The sequence below is a fragment of the Herpailurus yagouaroundi genome, unplaced genomic scaffold, assembly GCF_014898765.1.
Source record: "Herpailurus yagouaroundi ecotype Mexico unplaced genomic scaffold, PumYag 428, whole genome shotgun sequence".
Classification (NCBI taxonomy): Eukaryota; Metazoa; Chordata; class Mammalia; order Carnivora; family Felidae; genus Herpailurus; species Herpailurus yagouaroundi.
This window is the reverse complement of record NW_024412645.1, coordinates 1,711,226-1,739,010: the sequence shown is the minus strand read 5'-3', so window position 1 is coordinate 1,739,010 and position 27,785 is coordinate 1,711,226. Positions and strand designations below refer to the sequence as shown.

The following is a 27,785-nucleotide window of genomic DNA, read 5'->3' as shown; positions in this document are numbered from 1 at the left end:
TATTGGTTGGGAGTCAGGGTCCGGAGTTCTGTGCTGGAGTTCCCTCTGTGATCTTGAGCAAGATGCTTCCCTTCTCCGGGCCTTTTTGATATAAATCAGTGACGCCCCTGGCTCACTATATGCTGATCCTGGAATGCTTGGAGCCTTTGCCCTAGCTGTTTCTGCCACCTGGGGGCCCCACCCCCTCTCCTGTGCCATTCAGATTTCAGAGTGGATGGAGAGGCTTCACCTCTCCCAGGGCCATGCCTGTTGCCTGAGGTTCTCATTCTATTACATCACCCGATTGATTTCGTTTTGCAGAGCTCATAGCCCAATATTCTGAGTTGGTTCTTCTGCATGTCTATTGCCTGTCTGCCCCCTAGCCTGGGAGTTCTGTGCCCTTAGGGACTCATGACATTGCTGACCAAGTTACAGAGGTTGAAGAGTAACAGAAGATGCTCTGGCATCTAACAGACCTGAATTCAGCATGTGTCCGCCCTCCCAGAAAACGTGTTCTGAGGACATGGGCAGGTAACTCAGTCTCCCTGAGACTCAGTCTTCTTATCTGCAAAGTGGATCTTATCTATTGCAGAGAGTCCTGCCAGGAGCCCTTCAAGAAACAGGTTCAAGCGCACAGCAAGTCACAGGCCATGTCTGAGGCAGGGTCTGTTACTATCTTGTCTATTTCACGTAACACGCATAAGCACACATACCCCCCAGTCACACACCTACAGGGGACCACACACTCCAGCTTTCCTCCCTCCTCTCTTGCTCCCAAACCCTCTAGTCCCTAGCATCTCAAGGGAGTCACATTCAGACACAATAAATGCCCTGTTTGAGACACCCCCACGGTCAGGCCCCCCCGCCCTTCCTCCAAGAGGCTAGATTCCCTCAAATTCTTTCCCACAAGGCAACAGAGAGACACAGGGACTTTAGAAACCAGGCAAGTTTTAAATATATGTTGGCACAATATTAACATTAAATATGTATCATAAATAAGCCTTATAAATAGGAAACAGATAAAAACTGATAAAAATCGATAAATTAATCATATTCCTGCAAAGAATTGGCCCAGCAGCTTCTGGGACTCCCTCGCTTCAGCATGAGAAAATTTCATGATGCACCACCAGGGGGAGGAGCCAGCAGCCAGGACCCAAGACTGGGTACTTCCAGACACTAGGTCTTTACTCCATGTCCATTTGCACTGCATTTGATATCCACTGTATGCCATAGAATCCCAGCTACTGGCAAGCAGAGAGGGCTTTACACGGTCCCAACTCTCTTGAATCACAAAAAGAAAACTGAAGTCCAGAGAGGTAAGGTGGTCTTCCCGAGGCTACACAGTGAGAGGGGTTGAGCTGGCCTTTGAGCCCCACTTTTAGACACCCTACCCCGATCAGCACTCCTTCTAGGACACTCTGCCTGTGTCACAGCTGCCTAAAATGAGGTCACCCAGATGTCCAGGTGTCTGGCCTGAGACTGTCAATGAGGCATAAGAGGCTAGCTCAGGCCCTGACCTCCCCCTCGGAACCATGCCTCCATGGAAAGGAGGAAGTCTGGGGTCAACAGCCCTGCAAGTCATGAGAGGGAAGGGCCGACAGGCCTCTGGGGAGCAGAGCAGGGGGGGCAGTCAGTCTGGCCATGAGTCAGCCTGTGTCATCAGACCCCTGAATCAATGGAAAGTTAGCCCCGCGTGGCCTGACCTGGCCATCCCACCGAGACTGGGGAACTCAGGGCTGGGGGTTAAATGGTCTAACCCTACCCTCCCCGCCTGGAGGAGGTAGAGGGGCCTGCTTGGCTCCCACCCCTTAAAGTGCGCTTCTGGGGGGGGGGGGACAGAGGAGAGCAGGTTTGGAGGCCGGCAGGGATGGGCCATCCTACAGAATACCTGTGAGTCCTTTATCTGTCAGGGGTACCCCTAAGGCTACCGGGGCAACCACCCTCTGGGAATGAGTCTTTTGTTCCTGCTGGAGAGATGCGTCCTGTGCTTCCCCTTCCGCAGGCCCCGGCGGGGGCTGTGTCTCCGGCTCCGACTCGGGCTCTGCCCCCACTCTCGGAATACCTGACCCACTGAGTGCATGAAGCGGTGGTAGCCATGCAGGAACCTGCAGCCCTCCAGCCTGCGCTGAAAGGCGTCTGAGATGGGGGTGGGTGACGGAGAAGCCCCTGGGCCTGTCGGAGTGGGCTCAGTCTTCTCCAAGGAGCCTGGAAGCAGCTGGGCCATGCAGTGGATATTGTTCTTGAACCCGCGAATGTTTAACTTTGCTATATTTAGCTTCTCTAAGTCCTGGGCTTTGGGGATGTCCTTCTGTAAAGTTCTCAGTCTGTGCAGAACGTGGCCCAGTGTGGTGTTAAGGATCTGCAGAAATTCCTGCCTGCTGAGCCGCTGCAGGGCATCTTTGCTGGGGAAGACCCCGGGGCGCTCCCGACAGTGCTTCTTCAGACCATCCTTGTCCAGGCCTTGGATGCTGATCTAGAGGGAAAGGAGAATCAGAGGGTGAGTGCTAGAGCCCCCACCACACACACACACACACACACATACACACACACAATTCTGCTCTGGTCAGCCTTGAAATGCTCAACCTCATGTATCCCATCCAATCCTCCCATCGTACAGATCAGAAACTGAGGCCAAGGAGGAGCAAGGACTCTCCCATCACTGCAGACAGGACAGAAGGATGTTGGGGGGCTGGCGGGTTGAGGTGACTGCACAGGCGGTGATTGTGGTGTGCAGAGTTTGAGTGGGGGTGGGTGGGTAACCTTGAGCTTTTTTAGGAGGACGGGACTCTGTTTTGTTCACTGTTACATCTCTGAGGCCTAGAGCAGGGCACATGGGTAGGTGTACAATGGAGTTGAGGTTTTCACTCCGGCCCACTGAGCTGGGAAAGCTGTAATGTCTCCTTGGCATTTCAGAGGAGTGAAGTGCCAAGGAGTGGAACACTCCAAGGCCTGGAGTGTTCGATGTGGCCCTGGAATAACACAGGGACTTGGTTTCCCCACCTGCCCCATATCGAGTAGGGGTTGGGTGAATGGGAGTCGGGTCTCATCTTCTCTGGGCTCACTGCTGCCCTAGGCCTACTATTCTCTGAAACTCAGATGCCACCAGGGGCCAGGCGCTCACATAGGGGTCCAGGAGCATGCTGGTGTGCTGCATGAAGTCCGCCTGCTTCTGGAGCTGCCCAAGGAGCTCTTGGTAGTTGTCCAAACAGCTGCCCATGGCCGGCATACTCAGGAACAGGAGTCCAAGGACCAGACCTGGGGCAGAGAAGGGGGGTGTCACCTGACTTGGGAAGGCGGGTGGCTTTCAGAGGGGAGGGAACCTAAGAGGGCCTTAGAGGGCACAGCCCATCGTCTCAGGCTTCGTGCCGTCACGGGTGGGGCTGGGCACCGTGTGTGCACAGGAAGGAGCACCTGCTGGGGCCACCACCACCTCCCCCGTGAGGCACTGCCCAGCATCCAAAACAGGGCTGCACTTCACCATGCAGGCCTTTGAGAGGAGGTTTTGGGGCCCAGTTGGACCTCCTGCACTTGCCAATCTTCCCAACCCCAGGATCTGACACACAGCAGCCCAGGTGGGGCTGCTGCCTGCAAGACCTCCGGGTCCCCCCGTAACAGAGCCTGGCCCTCCTTGCAGGTGGGCTTAGCCTGGCAGCAGCCTGGTGCCCTGAGCTATGTCTGTACAAACAAGAGAGCCCCCATTTTACTGACAGGAAAACCAAGGCACTGAAGGAGAAGGGCTCACCCGGGTCACACAAGGCCAGCATTGTCCTCAACCTCTTGCACCCTCCTCTTCTCTCCCTTCATGTCCCACATCTGTCAGGCCCACCAGATACGCCGTGAGCCAGAATGTTCGGGGTGGGAAGAGCATACTTACTGCCGGCCAACCTCCCCACACCCACCCCCCAGGCACCGGCAGCCATGTGGTCGGAAGGGGCCTGTGGCGCAATGGCCCGGAAGGCAGTGACACCATGTTCCCTTCCTAAGAACCGTTCAGCTCCTGGGGAAGCATGAGGGGCTGGCCACCCAGGCACGGCGACCACAGGGCACTCCTCGCCACCTCCTCAGGTATCTGCTGCTGGGCTTGGGCAGGGGAGTCTGTGTGAGCACCACATGCACGTGGGGCTAGGGTGTCTTCATGGGCGTGTGTCCAGGTCTGTGTGAGGTGAAAGGAAGGAGCTGGCCACAAACAAACGTTGTGCCCTGTCCACCGTGGGGGCCCAGGCTGCATGTGGGGGTTCCCAAGTTGGTGAGATTGAGGGCTCTGAATGACATCACACGGCTCTGTGTGCGCGTCATCCTGTGGGTGTGGCTATGTGTGCTGTGTGATTGTGTGGGTTCCAGGGTCCCTGGGCCTGGCTGGCTGTGTGTATCCATTCCAGACCCTGCAAATCAGGGCAAGAAGGAGGCCTCATCACCCCTCCAGACATCACACTGTTTTCCTCTTGGCTTCTGCAGCTTCCTACTCTATCCAGCACGTCTCTCACCTCCCCTCTGCTTCTCTGGCTTCTCCCCTCAATCTATCCCCTTCCCTCACTCTCTTGTTCCCAGAGCTGCCTCTACATCACCTCCCCTTTAGAAGCCTTCTGGGGATAGTCCTTCTCTACCTTGTAAAGATGCTGTGTTCTCAGTGGACCACTTGCTTTGCCTGACCTCCCAGCTCTCCCCCCTTCTCAGCATCCTTCTGGTGCCCAGCCTTTCCAGCTCCCAAAAGACAGAAGGTGCCTCTGCTCCCCGCTGGTGCCCAGGGGCACAGCAAGTGGGTACTGGTGGAGAGGAAGGAAGTACTTACTGAGCAGCGTCCTCCGCATAAGCTGTGCCCGCATGCTGGGTGCCCGAGCTCCGGCCGGCGCCTGCTGGGGGTGACACCTCCTGGCTGGGAGCCCTGCGGGCTAGCAGCCACTTTATGCCCGCCAGGGCGATTGGCCAACACCTCGTGAGGTGGGTGGGGAGCGGAGGGGGGGGAGGGGCAGGCCTTCTGGGAACATGACCCCAAAAACCAAAGTTTCCACGGGCGGCCAATGGGCGCTGGGTGCGGTGGCATGCCTGCTCCTCCTCCTGTTTTCTTCGAATTCGTTCTTCGAGGTCAGCCCCACGCCCAAGGATGATGCAAACCGCAGCCCCAGCCTTCCTGGGGCGAGTAGGGAACATGGGGGTCCGAGCCATGTGCAGGGAGCTGTGCCCAGGATAGAGGGGAGAGTGTGCCAACTGGGGCCTCAGAGGGCCCGCAGGCCCAGGAGCCATCAGCCTCAGCAGCCACTGTGGTTTGGGACTGAGGGGAGCGAGACATCTTCCTTCTTGAGTGCCCTTCCCGCCCTCCTGCTGGGGCTGTTGGGACATCTGTGAGCGGAAACCACCGGGCTCTGGGCACAGAGCCAGACCCAGGCTGGCAGCCCCGAGATTGTGGTTCTGGCCCCAGGACCTGCATCCTCCAGTGGGGCTCCCAGCCATCTCCTTTCTCCCATCATGCAAACCCCTTGCAACAAACCTTCTTTATCCCAGGCCCATTGCCCACACCTAGTCCCTTTCTTTACAGACAGGGTCTTCTGGGGGAAAACAGGTGCTTAAAGCAAGAGAAACAGGAGGTTAGGGCTCAAGCGGGCTGACATACTGTGTGACCAGAGGCAAGTCATTTAACCTCTCTGGGCCTCAGAGGCCCCACCTGTAAAAGGAGGGTTCAAACAGTATTTCCTGGCTCAGGCTCACAGAGCTGCTGCTGTCATGGACATAAAAGGCAAAAGTCCTTTGAAGGAAAAAAGAAAGCTGAAAGTCTAATTCCAAGTACTAGCTGTTGAGGGATGGTGTGGGGGGCGGAGGAGATGGGGAAGCTGTGAGCTCAGAGGGGAAGCCAGGGTGGGGGAGTCGCCGTGGTGACGGTTGGGGACCAGGTTTCACTTTCTCTGAAAGATAGTGATTGTGGGTTGGTCCTCAGCTTCTCGCAGACCTCTGGACGTCAGAGTGAAGGAACCCTGGAGACCACGCCTCTCTAGTCTACCTGTTACTTTGCCTAGGGTGAAGGAGGCCTGGGCTAGGGCAGACAAGGGGGCGGAAATGCTGGCTCAGGCCTGCAGGTCATGCCTGGCACCCGCAGCATATCTACCAGGCCCGGAAGGGGGTCTGTGGCCCGCACCCTCAGGAGCCCGGTGGGGAGGGGGGCCTCGGAAGGCTGGGAACCAGGGTGGGGCCTCTGGAATCTGCCAGGGAGGCCTGGGCTGCTCCAGCTGGGGAGAGCATTGGGCCCGTGGAGGCTGAACAAGGAGAGCTGGGGTGGCCAGGAAGGAAGAGGATCGGACACCCTCCTGTCCATCCATGTCCCCAGCACCCATCATGACCACCAAGGCTATTCCTACCTGTTCTCTCCTCTGTATATACACTTAACATCACTCATTTACCCATTCAAAAAACTTTTATTTGGCCCTTCTCTGAGCCAGCCATTCCCAAGTGCTAAGGATCCAGTAGTGGGTAAAACCAGACACACCTCCACGCCCAGGAGGCTGTTCGTCACCCCCCACCCACTCCCTGGCACCCCAGCATGGTGCTTACCACACCCACCAGTGCCACCCCCAAAGGCCAGTTCTGGATTCTCCTCCTGAGAACGTTGCTTCTGCTAAATTCCTCATCTCTGTGCCCACCCCCGCAAGACTATTTCCTGGGGCCCAAGCCAAGCTGGGATCCTTCTTCATTTCACATCCCTGATCTCATCTTGCAACAGCCCTGAGAGGGAGAGCACCCAGGCAGGGATGCTTTGGCTCCTTTTAATGAGGAAACTGAGAAGCTCGGGGCCTGGCTCCAAGCAGGAGAGCCACATCCAGCAGGAGAGCCTTTGCCCCTCTCAGCTACTGCAGACCAACCTCCACACTCGGGGGAGAGCTACATGCCTTTACTTTCCCGTCCCCGTGTCACCCTGTGTGGGAATAGTTAAAAGGAGGCGACATTCAGCGGCACCTGGGTGGCTCAGTCAGTTAAGCGTCCAACTTTGGTTCAGGTCATGATCCCGCAGTTTGTGGGCTCGAGCCTTGCCTCAGGCTCTCACTGACAGCTGAGTTGGCTTCGGATTCTCTCTCTCTCTGCCCCTCAACTTGCTCACGTGTGCTCTCCCTCTCTCTCTCTCTAAAAAAATAAACAAATAAACTTAAAAAAAAAAAAAAGAAAAAAGAGGAGGGGGCATTCAAACCAGGGCTGTCAAGTCTAAAAGACGACGCTCTGAGCACGTAGCTAACCGAGGTTCAGTGTGCAGGCCCCAGGGACAAAGGCCACCAAAGGCAAAGGGGGCTTCTATATTAGTTTGCGTGGACTGCTGTAACAAAGCACAGATGGCAGGACATAAACAATAGGAAGGCATGTTGGCGCCGTCCTAAGTCTTGAGACCCAGGTGTCAGCAGGGTGGATTTCATCTGGCAGCCTCTCTCCTTGACTTGTAGATGGCTGCCTTCTCATCTCCTCACATGGTTGGCCCTCTGTCTATCCTAATCTCCTCTTCTTATACGGACACCGGTCATATTGTATTAGCCCCACCCTCCCACAATGACCTCATTATACCTTACCTCTTTGAAGGTCCTATCTCCAAATACAGCCACATTCTGAGGTACAGTGGGGTTAGGTCTTTAACATATAAACTTAAGGGATAAAATTCAGCCTATAACAGCTCGCAAGTGGAGGGCATGGCTGGAGGGCTGCAGGGAGTGGGGACGATGGGGGAGTGTCCAGAGCTCGGTGGGAGGAGACAGTGATGTGTAGGAGGACAGGGAGTGGCCCCAAGGTGAGGAGACCCGGCTGGTCAACAGAGCAAAGCGTGAGGGGAAGATGCGTCAGCGTTTCTGGTGAGGTCAGCACCCAGTGACGTCCCTCTCGCCAGCAGGAAAAGCTTGCAACATGGCCCAGCCAGTATAAATAGGCTCCCCGACCACAGGCCCGGGCTGTCCCCTCTTCCCGGGCCACGTCAGCTAGATCCGCGTGATTTGGAGGGGGAAAGAGGACCAGCTTTGTTCCTTAGAACTGCTGTTTCCATGTCTTTCCGGCCCACCCTCCGGCTGTGGGGCTCTACTGCTTTAAATGCAAGAAAAAGACCTGGGGTGACCTTTGTGAGTGGGTCAAAATGGAAGGCAGGAGGCCATTCATCTGGGAAGAGAGACAGTGATCTCTGACCTGTTAGGGTGGGAGGTGGAGATCCATCCAGTTACCGGTCTCAATTTGCTTATGAGCTCAGTGTTCTTGGCCCAGTCACATCCCCTTTCTGAGCCTCGGTTTCCCCTGTGGACTGCAGTGCCACAATTTAACAATCAAGAGACAACCCAATTTTAAAACGGGCAAAGGAGAAATGAATAGGTATTTCTTCAAAACAGACAGACAAATGGCCAATAAATACATAAAAAGCTGCTCATCATCGTTAGCCATCAGGAAAATGCAAAATCAAACCTGCAATGAGACACCTCTTCATATCCACTAGGTGGCTACAATCAAAGACAGACAATAACAACTACTGGAGAGGACACGGAGAAACCCAAAACCCTCACAGGCTGCTGGTGGGAATGCAAAATGGTGCAGCCGCTTCGGAAGGCTGTCTGGCAGAACCTCAAACCGTTAAACATTAAGAGGTGTCATACACCGAACTATTTCATGCCTACATACACACCCCAGAGACTTGAAAGCATACATTCACACAAGAACTTGCACACAAATATTTATAGCAGCATTTATTCACAATAGCCCCAAAGTGGAAGCAATCCAAATGTCCATCAGCAGAAAACAGGTTTTTAAACTGTGGTATATCCATACAATGGAATATTATTCAGCCACAAAAGGAATGAAGTACAGACACATGCTACAATGTGGATGAGCCTCAAAAACCTTATACTAAGTAAAAGAAACCAGTCACAAAAGGTTGCTGGATGATTCCATTTATATGAAATGTCCAGAATAGGTTAATTCATAGAGACAGAAAGCACCTGAGTGCTCCCCAGTGCCTGGAGAGATCTAAGGATAAGGAGTGACAGCTAATGGGTATGGGGTTTCTTTTGGGGTGATGAAATGTTTTTGAATTAAATAGTGGTGATGGTTGTACAATCTTCTGAATATACTAAAACCCACCGAATTTTTTACTTTAAAATGGTGAAGTTGATAATATACATATCTTGTATCTCTATTTTTTTAAAAATGCAGTGGTAAGTGCTGTCTCAAGAGGACAGTGAGGGTAATTTGGTGGATAATGCGTGCAAATGCCTAGCTCATAGCAAGTGCTCGAAAAATACCCGCCAGCCACTGGGGCAGACAGAGGCGTACATTTGCTTATGTCATAGCATGGCTTTGAGGACGATTGGGAAAGACAACATTACATAAACCCTGGGGTGAGCAAGTATCTACCAGGGCCCTCCCCATGAGGCCAGCGAGGTCACCCTGGGCTGGAGGATCCTTTGGCTTGAGATGTGCCACAGAATTCTTCTGGGACCTGGTGTGTCCACAGTGTGGGAGGCCTCTGTGTGTCCAGCGGCTCCCCCAAATTGGGTAACTGAGCCCCCTTCCAGAGGCCTGAACCTTCAGAGAAATGCAGCATAGAGATAGGGATAGAAGGACTCACTTCTGTTCAGGAGGCTCACTGTCTTCGGCAGTGGGGCGGGGGGCAGGGGACAAGCATCTACTCTGAGATGGGATGACCAGGAGATAAGAGCGCTGCCCTGCTATCTTCTCTCTGGCTGGCCTAGAACAACCACCCCCCTCACCATCCCCTCTGAGCCCAGGGTCCTCTCTGAGAGATGAGGGGATGGGCGAGATGAACACAGAGGGCCTAGAACCCTACAGGCTCTAAGCACTGAGATATCACTGTAAATAAAAATAACCTTAACCATCAAACAAGGATCACGAAGTCCAATGGAGTCCTGACTTTTCTCATGCTGGCAACATACAACGCCTATTTTGAAACATCACATTCTTGCCAAAAATGTTTTGGTGCCCAGGCACGTGCCATTTGCCCACTGGTAATAATCAGACGTTTCTGGAGCTCTTCTGTGGGCTGCACCCAGTTCTGAGCACTTCCTCCTACAGGCTGGCTCTGTGAATTCTCCCAACCATCCTCACAGAGATCATTGTGTCTATCCTGTAGATGGGGAAACTGAGGCCTGAGAGATGAGGTATTTGACGGGAGGTCACACAGGTGGGAGGGAGCAAAGGCAAGTTGGGCTCCAGGCAGCTGTCCTAGGTCCACACGATTGGCCAGCACACCATACACGCAGTGGCTTGCCCAGAACTCATGCAGCCACATGGCTCAACAAACTTGAAAACAAGTGGTTTTCACAGTGGGAAGATGGATATCCACTTGGTCAAGGACCAGCCAGGGAGTAATTGGGTGAGGAGGTCGGTATTTCTACAGGTCTGGGATGGAAGAGGGGGGCGGGGAATGCCAGTTTTACTGGCAAAAATGCAGGAGGGAGATGCTACAAATTCCACGTGGAGAGGACTGCATGAGGTGATATGCAAGCAAGACTGCATAGGTCTGGTTTAGAGAAAAGCAGGTGTGGCTGGAAGTCTTAGCAGAGAGGGAGGAAAGTCAGGAGGAAGGAAGTGGATCCACCCACCAAATGGCTTTACTGCCATTGCAGTCCCTCCAGGGGACTTGTACAATACAGCCTGGTGCCACCCTCTTGTTTAAAACACTCCCCTGGATTCATGCGGACGTTTGGTGAGGCCAAAGTTATTACCACAGCCACCAGGCCCTGCCCACCCCCAAGCCTCACCCATACCTTTCTAGCCCACTGCCTTCTCTGACTTTCTTCAGTCCCTCAGGGGAGCAGAGCACTCACCTCATGGCCTTTGCATATGCTGTTCCCACTGCCTGAACCTCCTCCTACTGAATGAACTGTCATCCAGACATCAAGGTCCAGTCCAAGCTTCACCTCTTCAGGAAAGCCCCCCCTGAACTTCCTCCACCCCAGGCTGGTCCCTGCCCACCCCTGACAAAATTCCGAGAGGGTGTGTGCTGTGGTTGTGGCTCCTCGTTGCCTTTCCAGAGCACAGCACAGTCCACGTCATATAGTAGGTGCTCAATAAATCTTTAGTGAATGGATGAATGCATGACCACAGATGTGGCCATCTGCAGAATCCCCAGGAAAGGTCACCTGTGGCTCCCAGGGTACAGGATCCAGATGTGTCCCTCCCATATCTAGTGCACCTGCAGCCAGGCCTCTGGAAGTTCAGGCCAACCTCACTGCTGGGCAGGAACAGGTTTTCTTGAAAGCCTTTCTCATGCCTTCTCTTGGTCATCTTTCCCCAAAGAAATCAGAATTATATCACTCACAATACACCAAAGCACATGATCCTTTTTTTAGGAAGCCTGGATTTTAAAGACGCTGACTTTTTCCTTTATGATATTTTTTTAAGTGAATTCAAAATATATTCTTTCACCCACTGCAGATTTCAACACTTTCCTGGAAAACGAACTGAAAAAGAAAAAGACAAGGCATTTCTCCTACTTCCTTTAAAGAATTCACTTCAGAATGAATTCCACATAAGCAGTACCTGACAGCCTGATAGAAAGGGGCCAGTCTTCACTAGAGGGCACAATCCTACATTTTGCAAAAAGAGACAAATCGTGGTGGCTTTTCAGTCCCTCACTCAACCTATATTTAAGTAATTCACTGTATGTATCAGGCACCAGGCTAGGTATGGGGTAGAGATCAGCAAGAAAGACTAGGCTTATAGGTAAGTGAATTTGTTGTGAATGTCTTTTTATGTCCAGGTTTTGAAGGGTGAATAAACATACAAGCCAACATCCAGCATGAGGAAGGATCTGGAAGACCCATCATCTGTCAGCCTGCTCAGTTCTCACCCCAGGCCACAGGAGGGAGCACCCAACCCTGCCTGGCCCTTCGTGGTACCTTGGAATCCATCACTACACCTATGTACTGAGCAGAACCAATCACAATCCTTTCCCAAGACTGATGTCAGACTCAGGGGACACACCTCCTTTGCATGGCCAGGGTTTCTGAGCTGGGATGTCACTGGTCTGATGCCAAGAAAGGTCACTTTCCCAACTCCATGGGGTGGGGTGGGGTCCTGTCAAGTGGGTGACAACATGGCTGGCACAGCCAGGGAGGCCAAGCGACTTCCTTGAGTCCCTGGTCTCTGCCTGAAGCCAGGACCAACCCCTTGGCTAGTTCCAGCTACACGGGACAATGATGTCAATCTATTTTCTGCTAGTTGAACTGGTTTCCTGGCACTTGCAGTGGGGAGTCCTTTGTCCTGCCCCAGTATGAGGATGGAGGCAGGAGGGGTGGAGGCTACAGAGGAAGTGGGGTGGGCTTGGAGCCTTCTCTTGGTGCCAGCTGCTGTGAAAGCTCAGAACCTCTGCTCAACAGAGAAAGCAACTGGAGAAAGATGGGTACAACCAGCCAGGGTCCCCATGGGAATGTCTATGATAGTCCTGGTGCCAAGGGGAAGTCCAGGACAGAGGTGGGACTCACTAGCAGGGATGCCTGGAGGAAATGACCTGGGAAAGGTGCTGTGGAAGACCTGCCTTCTTCTTCCTCTTGTTCTTGGGGAGATGCCAAGGAAACTCTGGGTGTTAATCTTTTTTTTTAATGTTTATTTTTGATAAAAAGAAAGTATGAGCAGGGGAGGGCAGAGGGGGGGCAGAGGATCCGAAGTGGGCTCCGCACTGACAGCAGTGAGCCCAATGTGGGGCTCAAACCCACAAACTGCAAGATCATGACTTGAGCCGAAGTCAAATGCTCAACCGACTGAGCCCACCCAGGTGCCTCTGGGTGCTTATCTTGATAAGAAAAAAAAAACAGATCCTGCAGCTCCAAGGGGAGAAAAGGCCATCAAAGCTTGCTCTGTCCAAAGGCCTACTGGTGGACAGTAGGGTGGGCACCCATTCCATGGGTGATGGGAGTGTGGCCAGCTGGGGCCAGGACACCTTGTCCACAGAACAAGCATGTGAGGAAGAGAAGCGGAACAGTATGGCAGTAAACACAAATGTTGGGCACCCTCCCCTAGTCAAGAAGGCAGAGCTTAACAGCCAAAAGGTGGGAACCCAAATGTCCGTCAGCAGATAACAAATTTTTAAAAAGTGGTGTGTCCAGGGGCGCCTGGGTGGCGCAGTCGGTTAAGCGTCCGACTTCAGCCAGGTCACGATCTCACTGTCTGTGAGTTCGAGCCCCACGTCGGGCTCTGGGCTGATGGCTCAGAGCCTGGAGCCTGTTTCTGGTTCTGTGTCTCCCTCTCTCTCTGCCCCTCCCCCGTTCATGCTCTGTCTCTCTCTGTCCCAAAAATAAATAAATGTTGAAAAAAAAAAATTAAAATAAATAAATAAATAAAAAGTGGTGTGTCCATACAATAGAATGTCATTCAGCCACAAAATGGAATGAAGTACTAATACATGCCACCACCTGGATGTACCCTGAAAACATCAAGCTGAGTCAAACAAGCTAGAGGCCAAAAGTCACTTATTACAGAATTCTTTGTGATATGTCCAGAATAGGGAAATCCAGAGATAGAATGTAGATTGGCGGCTGCCAGGGGCTGGTAGGAAGAAGAATGAGTGACTATTGATGGGTATGGGTTTCCTTTTGGGGTGACGAAAATGTTCTAGAACTATACAGGTGGTGGTTGCACAACACTATGAATGTGCTAAATGCCACCGAGGTATTCACTCTAAAATGGTCTGTTACATACTATGTGACTTTCACCTCAATTAAAAAAATTTGGGGGGGGGGCACCTGGGTGGCTCAGTTACTTAGGTGTCTGACTCTTGGTTTTGGCTCAGGTCATGATCTCATGGTCTTGACATTGAGCCCTGAGTCAGGCTCTGCGCTGACAGTGGGGAGGTTGCTTGGGATTCTCTCTCTCCCTCTCTCTGCCCCTCCACTGCATGTGTGCGTGCACTCTCTCTCTCTCTCTCTCTCCCAAAATAAATAAACATTATTATTATTTTTTTTAAGGCAGAGCTTAAAAGTTCTGGCAACTCCAGAAAAACCAAGGGGCTGGAAAGCAGTGAGTCAGCGGCAAGGGAGCAGGAGAGAGTCAGAGGCCTCCCCTGCCCCTCCTGTTACAGCCTGGTTAGCACTTGTCCCAGAGCTCTTGTTCGTTGACTTAGAGAAGGCTCACCTCAGCTTAAAAGGCCGGGGCATGCCTGCTCAGGACAGGGCCTGACAGCTGCCCCAGGGAGAGGATCCCAGTTTTGGGGAAGAACAAGTCTAGGGTGAGGCACTGGAGGTCAGAGCAAGCAGAAGAGCTGATACGGCCAGGAGGTCTCCAAGGCACACCTCCCGAGCAAGGGTCTACCCAAGGCTGGTGATCAGGGAGGGAGGGGACGCACTAAGATTTTGTTGGGGAAAATGTACTTGTGCAGCCAGATGACAGCGAGACCTGTAGGAAGTCTGGGGAAGCGCAGGTGAGGACAACTGTGGGCTGAATCAGGGCCCTGGCAAGTGGGGAGGGCCAGGCTGTGGAGGACACTGGAGCTGGGAAGCCAGGGGTGGGGGGGGGAAGGGGGTCGATTCCTCTGTGTCCTGGTGGAGGGCCCACGTTGAGGGGCAGAAAGGCAGGCCAAGCTTGACTTCAGGCTGCAGACAGAAGAGGAGGGACAGAGGAGGAATGGGCAGAGAGGTAAGAGGGAGACCAGGGAGGCTGAGGCAGCTGGGGCAGAGGGTGAAGGTAGAAGGGTAGGATCGGGGGGCACCCAGCACAGCCCATCAGTCCCCTGGTGACTGCAGGAAGCTGGGCCTCCTGAGATTAGGGAGAGGCAGGGAGGCCTGAGAAGATGTGGGTCCGGGGAAGGAAAGTGGACAGGAAGGCACACACGGACACACACATGAACATGAAAACACAAGATACAGATATGCGCACGGGCACACGCAGACATAAAAAGCTGCCATTCCACAGACAAAAGCAGACATATAGAAACCAGTACCACAAGTGCTCAGACGTGCACATACAGTCACAGATGCACGCTCCAGCCACGCCTACGTGGGGCACACGCAGAAATGGAGCCAGGCACGCAGCTGATGTTCATATGTAACTGGATGTACGTTTGGCCATAGACAGAGGCACAGGTACACACTCGAATACACTGACATGGACACAAGTGTGGACAGACAGACACACTTTCTGGCAAAAATAGGCTTATCTGCAGAGATGCACACAGAGGTCTGCACTGACCGCAAGTACAGCCCTGTACATGCACACCCACACAGAAGACACCCATGCAGCACACACATCTACACGGCATCATGACCAACCATTCTACACAAAAGAAGCTCTGTGCACCCCTATTCGAGGCATCCGTGGCTCTAGAACCCCGGCACCAGAGCCCGCCTGGGAAAGTGAGACACAAACCGCGGCCATTGCGCAACACACCTACTGGGCCCAGCTCAAGGTCAGGGAGGAGCCAGGACCAGTCCTCTCGTGCCTGCCCACGCACTCACTGCCATCGGCGGCAGACACCAGCCACCGACAACGGCCAGCCACCGACGTAGACAGCTGGGATTGCAAGGGATCTTGCAAAATCATCCCCATCCCTCAGGGTTCAGCTAAAGTGTCCCTTCCCCCACGGAACCTCTCCAGGCTGTGGCCACTGTTAGCCTTTTTGAATTCTGGTTTTTGCCGTGCCCAGCTCTGTGACCTTGGGCAAGTCACTCCACCTCTCGGTGCTTTGTTTCCCCCTACGTAGAGCGGAAGGTAATGAGAACGTGTGTTGAGTACATGAGCACATCCCTTCCCACCTCTTGCACAGATGGGAGAAGCAGCTTCCCAGTACTCACAGTCAGCTGGCTGTAGAGGGGGCTGCCCTCCTGCCTCCTGCTTGGTTCCTTCCCACCAGATGGGATCTTGGGGCCAGGTGGAACATCGAGAGGGTGTGGGTGTATTCTCCTTTCTACACAAAACCAAGAAGCCAGCTTTGGAGCAACTTGGCAATAAGCACGGGACCATACAGCCCTGCCTGGCAGGGGTAAGGGACGACTTTAAACCCTGAGTTTCTGCTCAAATAACTTCAAAGAGGACTTACAAGATCATTTCCTCTGCATGGGCATGCAAAATCAGAAAGGGTGGAAATGAGCCACTGACTCTCCCCGCCTGAGGTTTCCTCATCTCCTGTCCCCACCCACCCAAGAGCCCCCCACCTAGGTTCACATCCTCCCAGCAGATGTCAGACACTGGGCTGGCAGTCAGAGGGCTAAGAGCACCTTCCTACTCCCCAGGGGACTGTGGGTACGGTTTCCCCAGACACAGGCTACCATCTTTATGAGGATGAGCACTCAGGCTCCGCAGTCTGGGGCCTTGACCCTTGAACTCAGGAATGGCTGTGCTGATGTGGACAGGTGGACTGGGGCTCCCAGGGTTGGAAGGACAAAGATGTGGACTGTGTGCCAGTGAGCACACCCCAACCTCAGTTCTGAATGACCCAAGCTGTGCTCAACTCCAGGCTGGGTTGACCATACTGACTTCCTTTGTTCTAGAACTCTTCAGGGGCCTGGGTGGGACCAAGAGGTGATTCTGGGAGCCCCCCACCTCATCTTGGGACAGCTTAAGGCCTGTCTATCTAATGGTACCCAGAGCATCAGCCACATGTGAGGTCCAGAGTCATGTTCCCTCTCAGCTGAGTGTGCCCCAGTCACCTCCCAAGCCCTGTGCCCTGACCCCAGGTGGGTCCTGGTCTTCCTGGCAATCTCAGAGCAGATCTCCCCATTTGTAACCTTCTGAAGGCCAAGCTGACTCAGTGAGCCCCAAGGACTCTAATGCCCTGGGAGCTAAGCCCCTCCACACAGACTCACACATATGTGGCAAAGAGACACACGTGAGCTCTAGACCTGGGTCCAAGTCAGACTAGCCCACTGGGGCATGCCGGTGGCCCCCCTACCTGTGGGCAGCATGCCAAGAACTAACCAATGCCAGGTTAAGACCTGGTCTGAGGGACTGGGCAAACCCTGATGCCATCTGGAAAGCCGGGATGACAGAAACATCCAAATCAGCCCATGACTCACAGGGACTCATAAGCAGACAGATGGACAGAGTCCCCAGAGCTGAACATGGGGCCCAGGAGCTCTCTACCTGCAGGTCAGGAGCCCTAAGGATTCTGGTGTTAAAGCCCCCACTCAGCCCAAGACATCCCTTGAACCAGGGCCCAGGGTGGGCCCTCCAGAGAGAAGCCAGAACTCCCCAATTTCCCCCCAAGTCAAACTACAAAGCAATGCCAGCTTCCCAGGGCCAAGAAGAATAGGGATCCTGAAGGAGCTGCCTCCTAGATCTTGATACACATGAGGAAACAGAGGCTGAGGGGAAGGAGATGGTCTAGGGTCCCCGACCGCTCACTCACCAGGTTGGGCTGTGCTCTCTGCTCCTTGATCTGTAGGCCCTGGGTCCCAGGGGTAGGGTGGGCACACTGCCAGAGGCCTGGCCCCCGTTCTGGCTTTTCTGGGGAGCCACTGCAACCTCTGAATACGCCGAAGTCACACCCTTCTTCCTTTCCTGAATGTGGGCGGGTCTGGGCTGAGGGTACCTGATAACCTCCCCAGCACATCTGTAGGGCCCCATCTGGCCACAGTGGAATCCCAGTCTTGTGGAGCAGGGAGGCAGCCCCTCTGTGACAGGAAACCCGGGCCCACATGTGCTGAGCCTCTGGCCCAGGAAGGCAGCCTTTGAAGGCACATTGGGTTCCAGGTGGCCTCCAGGCCCCAGTCCTCTCCTTCTGGCCAGGGGAAGCCCAGTGTGTGGACTCCCAGGTCCCCACTCTGGCTGGCCCCCCTCCTACCACTACTCCAGGAGAGCCCTGGTGACAAGAACTAACTGATTTTTTGGTCAACAGGGACTCCTGTGTGGGACCTCCAGGACTCAGGCGTGGTCTAAAAGCAAGCAAGCAGCAGTCTAGAAGAAAGGTGCTTTTGGGCCCACCTTGGGGTGGCAGGGAAGGCTGGAGGACTTCCAGGTGGGATGGTCTGGGAATCTCTAACCATGTTCAGAACCTTCTGGACTATTGCAAAACAGCAAGAAAGGAAGAAAGAGTGGGGCGCCTGGGTGGCTCAGTTGGTTAAGCGTCCGACTTCAGCTCAGGTCATGATCTCACACTCTGTGAGTTCGAGCCCCATGTCGGACTCTGTGCTGACAGCTCAGAGCCTGGAGCCTGCTTCAGACTCTGTGTCTCCCCCTCTCTCTGCCCCTCCCCTGCTCATGCACTGTCTCAAAAATAAATAAAAACATTAAGGAAGGAAGGAAGGAAGGAAGGAAGGAAGGAAGGAAGGAAGGAAGGAAGGAAGAGGCTGGGCTTCAGAGGCAGGTAGCCTTGGATGGGAATCAGGTGAACTTGGCTAAGTCACATCACCTCTCAAGGCTTCGGTTCTCCCCGAGGCGAGAACTGAGTCAGGTGAGCCCAGCCAGAGCCAGCGACACAGGGAAGACCAGGACCTCAGGCAGAGGGGCTGGAAGGAGCAGCAGAGTAGCCATGGCTGAGCTCAAACAACCCCCATGGACCACAGCCCAACCCTTTATAACTATAAGCCTTTATTAATAAGTCAATAAAAAAGGGAGAAAGATGTAAAAATACTTTTCTTGGAGGCCCCGGGAGGGGCAGGCACTGTCAGAACTCACCTGGCCAGGGAAGGTGACCCAGCCAGAAGCAGAATGGAGACCAGGGCCCTGTCCAAGGGAGCAGCTGGCTCAGGGCACTGAGAGGGGGGATGTCTTGGGCCTCAGGCAGGGAATGTGCAAACACTGAGGCCGAGCAGGGAGTGAGGGGTGAGGGCTTCCTGGAGGAAGCCCAGAGCACCGTGTTCCCCTGCGTGGGCAGACACGCGTGTCCACGTGAGAGCCGGTGCCTGCACGCAGCTTACATACAGAGAGCAGAAGGAGGGGTCCCCCAGCAGGAATGGGGGTGGGGAGGACTCATCCCAGAGCTTGAGGAAATAGCTTAGAGAAGTCTCTGGAAGCCTGGGGTGAGGGGACAGCATGGAGGCCTCAGGAGCCCTGGCCGTCCTGCCGTCGTTGGAGGACCTCAATGGCGCTGCCGATGCCATCCTCAGGCACCTGCGGGCAGGTGGACGGAGAGAGGGGTCAGGGCCATGCTGACTTCCTGGCCCAGATGGACTACATCCTGTACCCTCACCACTCTCCTGGGCCTCAGTGTCTTTCCAGGAGCCCAACCCATGGTGCTTACCAGGGCATGGTCAAAGTTGAAGGTGCTGATGTAGTAGGCAGAGATGTCGGCCGCAGCCAGGGGGCCTGCGATCTGAGCCACGATTCCACACTCATCTGAGGGTTATGGGGGAGGGGGGTGCATGTGGATCATCCTGGTTGCCCCCCTCCCCAGATTCCCCCCAAGTCCCCAGCCCACCAGGAGCAGCCCTTACCAAAGCCCAGGGGCTGTCCACCGATGCGCACCATCCTCCACAGCTCCCCCGAGGAGCTGGTCAGCAGGAGGTCACTGGGGAACCTGGAGAGGCAGGCAGGCAGTGGGCAGGGCACCCACCTGTCCCCTCCCTACCCCAATGTGAGCCCCTGGGAGCAGGTTGACCTGGTGACCTCAGAGTCTGATGCTCCACCTCCTCCTCCCTCCCTAGGACTGGCTTAGGATCTATGGTCCACTAGGGGTCAGGAGTCACATACTTTTTCTGTGTCTCAGCATCCATGACGATGGAGATGTAGCCCTCGATGAGGGAGAAGGCAAAGAATGTAATAGAGCTGGGTCCAGGACCACCAGAGGCTGCCTCCTTGGGGGCACTGGGAAGGGACAGAAGGCTCAAGTGCTCTTCAGGGCACCCGGCCCACTGCATCTCCTCCTATCTCTGGGCCACTCTCCTCCTCTGTCCAAGGGCCCTGATCTCCTGATGGTGTCAGGTGGAGGTGGGGGAGGACAATAAATCTCGCCTGTTCCAAAGACACTGGACCCCAGGGCTGGCAGAGGACCAGACCAAGGCATGGCTCGGGGTTGTCTGTTCACAATACAGGAAAGGGTTGCAGCTGTGGCATCGAGATCTTCCCTGAACATCAGTGAGGGGCACACGGGTATCACAGGCTGCCAGGAACCCAAGACATAGAACAGGGCACAGAGCTGCAGAACTGAGGGACAAGCGGAAGGTAGTGGAACACAGGATAGGGAACAATGGTGTGAAAAGAGAAACAAAGTGCAAACAAGGCCCACCTGTATGAGTAGAAGAGAACATCGATGAGGGTGGTAGCAATGGCTGGCAGTGTCTCAGGGTCCAGCGTAAGGACACAGAAGCGGTTCTGTGGGCTCTGGATGGGATGCACAGTGGGGCTGGGTCCTGCTAGGAGGGACCAGGCAGCAGCCGGTGTTAAGGAGATTGTGGGTTGGGGTGCCCCCTGGTGGCCAGATAGGGTCATCTGGGTGGGGTGTAGGGTCATGCTCTACAGGAACCCACCTCTTTCCTCCACATTTCCCTGTCTTGTGAGGCAGTCAGTATCAGCTGGTATCCCCATGCCCGCAGACCAATCCTCACAAGGGAAGGGTCCCAGTGGGAAAAGGAGGCCCTGCCTAGGTCTGGGTGTCAGAGGGTAACCTCACCATGCTGAGAACGGGGAAAGCCATTGCTGGAATCATCCCTGGCAACAGGCACAGGCTCCCCGCCCACTTCTCGGTAAATGTTGAACTCCTGGGATAGTGTGTGGATCACCACAGACAGGTCCTGTTCCCGCACCTGGACCACAGGGAGATGATATATCACATGAGCCCCCAGGCACCCATACCCACCCTGCCCTGCAATGGAGCTTGCAGAAAACTCACCAGGATGAAGTCCGTCTGGTAAGTAGACAGCATCAGCACAGACACATGGTGCTCGGCCAGTGGTGCAATGACTGAGCGCGCGATTTTGGTGACCCCAGCAGCCTGCACTGCTGCACCACTGTGGGATGACACGTTCAGCACCAGCCATGTGGCCTCAGCCACTTGAAGGAACTCAGATGGGGGTAGTTCTGTGAGCAGGAAGTATACACCATGTCAGGACCTACTGGGCTGTCCCCTGCCGCTCAGTTTCCCTGTCTATGCCTTGGCAGGGGTGGAGAGGGGGGAGGTGGGGCGTGCTCTACCAAGGTAGGAGCAGGTCTGGAGACTGGGGCTGTCTCCCTCTCCTAAGTTCTGCTCCTGAGAATTGCATGTATGTAAGGACTGAGAAGTTCTTCAGGTGCTGGCCTGCCAGGGATCCAAACTTTCCAGTTAAGACTGGAACTCCAGATTTAGACAGACCTGGGTTTAAATACCAGCTTCACCATTTACTTGCTGTTGACCTGGGGCAAATGATTTAACTTCTCTGAATCTCAGTTTCCTCATCTGTAAAATGGGATGACAGCATTATGTCTCATGATGGCATTCTTTGGGTGAACAGAGGTTTTATACCACCTGGCACCACCAGGGGGCGCCAGCAGATCAGGTTGACAGAGAGATGCCCTTCTCCCTTAGCAGACCCAGACTTTCCCGCATTACAAACAGGGAAACTAAGGCCTGGAAGGGTCCAGCGGATGGGCCAAGCCACAGTTTCATGGCCTGAGACTCCAGACCTGTGAGGACGGGTCAGGCTGGCAGGAGTAGGAGCCAGATATCAGCTCCAGAGACCAGGGAGGGAGGAACCAGGCTGGCGTCCAGTCCGGAGCAGAAGCTGGGGCCAAGGTGTCTGCTAATCTCCCAACCGCAGCCAGGAGGCCCCCAGGACCCTGCCCTGGACTGGCTGCCTGCTCCTGCATTCCTTTCCCAGCCCTCAGACTCCTGGAGTTCCCAGACCAGTCAGGGAGGGGATGATCCGCACCAGGGAGATAAGTCTAGCGTGAAATAATGGCCAGGGGGATATAAATGCCTCAGGAACACCCCGATTCTTGCTCTGAACTGTAACTGAAGCCCTGCTACTGGCCTGAGGCTGCCAAGTGCCTTTCAAACCCCTGTCTATAAAGTTCTCATGGGATTCTATTAAGCAAGAACCATAACTATACCCATTTTACATAAGAGGAAACAAACAGCTCAGAGAGAGGAAGCGACTTGCTCAAGGGCACACAGCCAGTGAGTGGCGGAGTCAAATTCGCATCCAGATCTTGGGACTCTGGATTCCAGCATCTAGTGAGAATCCCACAAAGAGGGGAGCACAACATCCTTCCCCAGCCCCCACCTTTGAAGCCCTCCTCGTCCACCATGAGCGTGTAATCCTCGGGGGTCTCCGTCAGGCTGAAGAACTTGCACCTGGATGGGGGTGGGGGGCATCTTCAGCCTGGGTTGAGCGGAGGGGGCGAGCAGACTTCACTTCAAGCGCCTGGAAAGACCCCTGCTTGCCCCCTCAAGCCCCAATTTTCTTCCCGGGCCAGGGGAGTGTGGGCCTCATCACCGGAATCACAAACTGTTTTTCGCCTCCCGACCTCCGCAGAATCTCCGGACCCTCCCTTCCGGAAGGGGAGGCTCACCCGCGGCGACACCCCCGGGGGCGTCGGACTTTGGGCCCCCTAGATCGGTCCCTCTGACCCGATGGGAGGCATCTGGAAAAAGCTCCCCATAGTCGCCAGGAAGGAACTGCGTCCATTTGACACCACTCGGAGTTAAGCATTGCCCACCCCGGGTTGTTTGCGCCTTAACTAGCTCTGGGAGGGGGCCTCACGGGGCCGGATAGGCGGCGGTCCCAGGGAGGTAGGCCCAAGCCGGATGGAGGCCGGGACGGGGGGGGGGGCCGGCGCAGGGGGGGGGGGGGGGGGGGGGGGTAGAGAGGAGAAGGGCCCTCCCCGCCCGCTCCCGCTTGCCCCGCGGCTATGTTAATCTCCCGACCCCGTCCCGGAACAACAGCGAAGCCCACCCCCATCTATGCCTCCGAACCCGGGCGCGCACCGGCTGCGGCGGGGTAGGAAGAGTAGCTTGATGAGCGGGTGGGTGTAGAGCCAGAGACCTGGGCGGGCGAGGCTCAGCACCCGCACCCGGTGCTCTAGGATGTGCAGCTCCATCACGGTCCGCGCGGACCCGACCGGGTCGCCAACCAGACCCAGACCGCCGCGGGGGGCGGGGCGGTGGGGGCGGTGCCGGGGGCTTAAAGGAGCCGCTCTGCAGCCGCTTCCACGCCGCCCGCTAAGCCGTGGATCTTCCTAGCCCCATGCCGTGTCCACCTCCCTGACGGCCACGCCCTCAGGAATGAGCGGCCTATCTGGAGTGGCCACGCCTCCTTTTTGAGGCCAGAGCCTCTTCCCTCGTGTTCCAGCCCGCCGAGCTCCGCCCCCGATGACTCCGCCCCTTCAGCGTTGGCTGGAGATTTTAGGCTGATCCCGCCCCATTGAGTCCTCCAGGCCCCGCCTATGCCGCGCCCCCTCAGCCGGCTTTTCCGCAGGCCTCCTGCCTTGCTGGGGTCGGGAGCATGGGGGAGGTGTGGAATAGGTTTTTGTCCTTTGGGTCCCCATATGGGTCTTATGATTGATATCCTTGAGGCTCCGAAGGGCCGTGAGGCGAACCAGGGCTCAGCTGGGACCAGAGTGTCGCCTCCAAAACTCTGGAGTATGGAGGGGTATGCTGTAAAGCCCTGGTGACCCTGTGATTCTCTCCCAACGAAGTGTCCTGCTGCCTTTCTCCCTCTTCCTCTTACGGAGGAAGAATGCACTTACTCACGGGGGTCATAGAGATAGGGAGGGCCCCAGCCACTTATGTCTGAGCAACATACTGTAGGGTAGGGTAATGAAGGTGGCCAGGCTTATTTATGGCTTGAGACCCCTCAAGACTAAGCGCTTGGGCCAGGGATGCCCCAGGCTCAGACTTCAGTAGACACTCCCATGCATCTGGGGCTCATGGGTACTCAGATCTCAGACTTGAGACTTGAGCCCTGTTGAGACCTCCCAAAGAGTGAGCCATTAGCAGAACCCAGTTGGCCTGAGCACATGTAAACTTGCTTCATGCCCAGAGAGGCCCTCAGCACTGGCAGATGCCCCAGATCTGAGGCTTGTTAGGACCAACTTGGGCTCATTTCAACATTAGAATGTGTTCTGCTCAGGCTGCCTCAGGTCTAAGAAGACTTCAAAGTCTAAGCAAGCATCAGCATACCTAGGCTGGCTCTGTAGCAAGACAGACAGAGCATGCTCTGGGGGACCTTTGTCTGGCCCAAGCATCCTTAGGCCTCAGATCTGAAGCTTTGAACCAAACAGGTTAAAGCAGGCCTCAGGCCTGACTGGGACCCAGCAGGCCTACACAAGCCTCCTGCCTGCTCAGAAGCCTCTACTGTAGGTGGATGGAAGCTGGGCAGCACCCTCCCTCCCTGGGCTCTCTGGCTCAGGGGGCTCCTGTGGAACACTGCAGCTGCCACATCCTGGCCTGTTCCCTGGAAAGCCAGGGGGAAGGGAGTCCTCAAAACCCCTCATGACAGGTACAGATGGGGTGGGAAACCACAGGGGTGAGGGGTGGGAGGCAGGAAGTGGTAGCCTGCCCTGATAGACTCAGAGGCGCTTGACCTCCCTAGGCCTCAGTATCCCCAGCTGTACCAGGACAAGATGTTCCAGGCCCAGGCCCTGTGATGCCTGAAAGCTCTTAGGGAGGCTCTATTCCTCCCTCTCCCACCCCCTCCCACAATGGCCCAGCCCAGCCCAGCCCAGCTTGATAGCCTGCCAGGAACAGACGCTATTGTTTGACTGGAAAAGCTGCTTCCTCAGCAGAAGGGAGGGCCTTTCCCAGGGACACCCTGTCCTTACCCTCACAGTCATCAGGTTGTGACCATAGTGCCTGCCTGGGCCCTCAATGGCATTGCCAGGTCACCAGGCACGCTGCTCAGGAGAGGTAACTGAGGGACTCTAGGCGCAAATCAATCAGCTTCATCTTTCCCACTCAGCTCCCCTGTTTGCTCATCTGTAAAATGGGGATAATAATAGAGCCTACCTGATCAGCAGGTGATATAACCAGCCCAGCCTGGCACATGCTGAGCACCAGGAAATGACAGGCAGGCTTTTATCAAAGACCCAAACTTCTCCCCTCACCCCTCTACCTAAAGTGGAGGTCTGGACTTAGCATGTAACAGCATTCATGGTCCCCCACCCCTGGCTCCAGCACTCAACCTAAATGAACACTCAGACCCTTACTGGGATCTGAAGTGGTATCCAGGTCAGGCCTTGGTGGAGGAAGGCCCTGAAAAGACCTTCTTAAGGAGCCCCTCCCCGTCAGAGGTGGGTAGATATCAAGGCCTGGGAAGCAGGCCCCTGCTCTGCTCCAGCACTGGGCTCTAGCTCCGGTGAGCCTCATCTATGGCAGCTGGTGGACATGGGGAAGAGTGGATAGGGTGAGAGAAAGTGGGGGCCAGCAACAGGACTGGCCCTGGACTTGGCATCCCCTATGGCAAAATCATTTCTAGAGAGGCCCTGGTGCTGGGCTGGGGCAAGGATGGGGGGGCTCTATAGGGCACAGAGGAGATACTGAGCACAGAGGTAGCTCTCCTTCCCAGTCCCTAGTTGCACAGCAACTCTCTACACAAGCCTGTTTATTTCTGTACAAAATCATTTTTCTATTTTACACAAAGAGCAACCCACCCTTTACCCCACCCTCTCTCCTCACAACAGCACCCCCCAGGAGGAGGGGGCTGTGTGAGGCACCACCCATGGGTCCTCACTTCTGCCTGTCCCAGCTGGGCTGGCCCAAGCTCCACTCTGGAGAAAATAAATAAGGAGGCTCAGGCAGAATCTGTGCTGGGCCAGCCAGACTCTCTGCCACCCAGTGGCCAGGCAGCTGGGCCCTCAGTGCGTGGGCTGGCCCTCGAATGTCAGTTCATGAACCGTGTAGGTATGTCAGGTATGTGGAGACCCCACGCCACAGGCCTGAGCTGCCAGGGTTACAAGTAGGTGTCCTCACTCTCCTGGGACGTCAGGCTCTCCTGGGAATGGTGGTGGGCTGAATCCTGGGAGTGGTGGTGGGCTGAATCCTGGGGAGCTGAGTCCTGCGGGGCTGAGTCCTGGTGGGCTGGATCCTTTGGGGGTACATCCTGTGGGGGACATGCATCTCCTGCAGCAGCTGCCACCTTGGCTTGACTTGGGACTGGGGGCTTGTCCAGCTGCCCACTTGCCTTTGCCTGCTTCCACTGCTCCTTCTCCTTCTGGCTCTGTTTGGGTGGCTTGGGCTTGCCTTTGGAGCCAGGGAGGGGGGCATCCGGGGGCAGGCGGATGGATGGTGAGGGTTGCAGTGTGGGCCGGGGGCCTGGCTCCGCCTCCAGGATGGCCTTGGCACCATGCAGCCTGGGCGGGGAGCAGCACTGCAGCTCACCCCGGGTCTCTTGCCAGCGCCGCAGCTGAATGAGGTGCTCACGTTCAATCTGGCGCTCTGTCACTGGCAACTCTATCACCTGTGTGGGTGGTGACAGGCAGATAAGACCAGGAAGAAACTTCCCCTGTGTCTCCCAGCCTGGTGTCTGTTCTCCCTCAGTGTCCTCCAGTCTTGGTCACTAATGGTTGACCTTAGGAATAATGGGGGTCTGGTTCCTGTGGTGATCACAAGTCCCAAAGCTGAGTGCCAGGTGAGCCAGGCACTTGAGGCCCACTGCCTCTATGGAGAAAGCTGCCCACAACTCATGAGTCCACTTGCCCAACTATACGTCACCAAAGTATAGCCCCTGAGAGACAAAATTGCACAAAAGAAAGAAAAAAGGGAAAATAAAGCCAAGGCCATGGATGTGGTACCAGGGAAAAAGAGAGGTGATGAGTTGCAGCTTCTTTCATTCCAAAGTGGTTCAGAACTTGGGAGGCCCTGCAAACCTAGGCCTCTCTGTGACCCTGTCTTCTCATTGAGACAGGAGGATAAGGTCTACCCATACTATCCTAAGCTGCTGAGCACCAGGCCTGACACCAGTGACTCACCTTCAAGGGCAGAGCTACAAGGCCCCTTCCAAAGGACCCCCATGTCTCCTGCTCCCACCCAGGGGTAAGGGAAGGGTGTGGGTCATACCTCCTGGACCAGGAAGGCCTCCTGCATGATTTTGGGGCTAAGGCTCCGCAGCTGCTCGATAGTCTCATACTGGCCCTGGCAGGCTTTGAGCTTGTCAGGGGAGCCCAATGCATGTTTCAGCAGCACCAGTCCCACACGGAAGATGATCTTGACTCCTGCATGAGGGGGTGGTAAGGGGGCCTGTAAGGAATTTCTCTGGAAATAGAGGCCCCCTTGGGCTGGGTTAGAAGCAGGGGTGCTCCCCTGAGCCCAACCCAGTACCTTCGCAAAAGAACATATCCCAGACGCGCAACACAGAGCTCCAGGGCAGGGTGCGGGCAAAGGCACACATGAACCACTCTGTCATGTACAGCAGTGGGTCGATCTTCTGCCTGCTGAGGTGCTTGTGGGCCACGGGTGACACCTTCTGCAGCAGTGAGAAGAGGATCTCCCCATCCAGTTGGATCGCCTCCTGGGGACACAGCAAGGCCATGGGACCAGGAATGTAGGCTCACAGCAGGCAGGACAGAGACTACGCCCTGGCTCCCAGGGCAGGCATTCATTCATCTCTCAGGCAGCTACTGCCTGTAGGCAGCCAACCTTGTGTTGGGTGCTGGGATACAATGAAGAGCAAACAAGATATAGCTGGTCCCCCTCATGGAGCATGTAGTAAAAAGGGGCAGACAGATGAATTACAGGAGCAAAGAGACTAGCAGCAGGGCATAGGGGGTGGCTAAGTGCCTAGAATATGGCAGGACCAGGAATGCTGGATTAGCATGTGCCAGAAATCCCACCTGTCAGGGTCACAGAAAGCTCCCTAAGGGCTGAAAACTGAAGGAAAGCAGGGGTTATTAAAAGAAGGAAGGGGGTAGAGATTTAAGCCTATGCCAAGGCTGAGGCAGGGAAGAACTTGGTGCACTGGTGGAACTGAGATCCTGACAACAGCCAGACGGCTTGAGCAGGG

General features: G+C 55.2%; 3 protein-coding genes and 1 long non-coding RNA gene across 11 annotated transcripts in view; all 4 read right to left on the bottom strand.

Annotated features, from left to right (window-relative positions):
• Positions 1 to 914: 914 nt before the first annotated feature.
• OSM (oncostatin M) lies at positions 915 to 6,997 on the bottom strand. Of its 2 annotated transcripts, none has more exons than XM_040463894.1 (3): positions 3,722 to 6,997; positions 3,101 to 3,234; positions 915 to 2,452 (listed from the first exon to the last, which is right to left on the bottom strand). In XM_040463894.1, the coding sequence occupies exons 1-3, from the start codon at positions 3,741 to 3,743 to the stop codon at positions 1,904 to 1,906; spliced, it is 705 nt and encodes a 234-aa protein (XP_040319828.1). In that variant the 5' UTR covers positions 3,744 to 6,997; the 3' UTR covers positions 915 to 1,903. The 2 variants fall into 2 exon arrangements, with proteins under 2 accessions (XP_040319828.1, XP_040319827.1); XM_040463893.1 differs by having other exon boundaries at positions 4,769 to 4,802.
• A 2,117-nt stretch (positions 6,998 to 9,114) lies between these two features.
• Positions 9,115 to 18,043, bottom strand: LOC121022570 (uncharacterized). Its single transcript, XR_005787002.1, has 2 exons — positions 15,729 to 18,043; positions 9,115 to 11,405 (listed from the first exon to the last, which is right to left on the bottom strand). It is a non-coding gene; the product is annotated as an uncharacterized LOC121022570 (long non-coding RNA).
• A 400-nt stretch (positions 18,044 to 18,443) lies between these two features.
• CASTOR1 (cytosolic arginine sensor for mTORC1 subunit 1) lies at positions 18,444 to 22,981 on the bottom strand. Of its 7 annotated transcripts, none has more exons than XM_040463850.1 (9): positions 22,775 to 22,981; positions 22,071 to 22,141; positions 20,702 to 20,889; positions 20,483 to 20,615; positions 20,099 to 20,225; positions 19,564 to 19,677; positions 19,308 to 19,390; positions 19,115 to 19,209; positions 18,444 to 18,984 (listed from the first exon to the last, which is right to left on the bottom strand). In XM_040463850.1, the coding sequence occupies exons 1-9, from the start codon at positions 22,885 to 22,887 to the stop codon at positions 18,916 to 18,918; spliced, it is 993 nt and encodes a 330-aa protein (XP_040319784.1). In that variant the 5' UTR covers positions 22,888 to 22,981; the 3' UTR covers positions 18,444 to 18,915. The 7 variants fall into 7 exon arrangements, with proteins under 7 accessions (XP_040319784.1, XP_040319785.1, XP_040319788.1 ...); XM_040463851.1 differs by having other exon boundaries at positions 20,099 to 20,222; XM_040463854.1 differs by having other exon boundaries at positions 22,071 to 22,169; positions 22,775 to 22,887.
• Positions 22,982 to 25,345: 2,364 nt separating this feature from the next.
• The window catches only part of TBC1D10A (TBC1 domain family member 10A), a 30,801-nt gene continuing 28,361 nt past the window's right edge, over positions 25,346 to 27,785 (bottom strand). The window contains exons 7-9 of the mRNA XM_040463846.1: positions 27,104 to 27,293; positions 26,843 to 26,997; positions 25,346 to 26,243 (exon numbers count right to left, since the gene is read on the bottom strand). Of these exons, the coding sequence (XP_040319780.1) occupies positions 25,737 to 26,243; positions 26,843 to 26,997; positions 27,104 to 27,293 (852 nt within the window). The 3' untranslated portion in view covers positions 25,346 to 25,736. The remainder of the gene's footprint in view (positions 26,244 to 26,842; positions 26,998 to 27,103; positions 27,294 to 27,785) is intronic.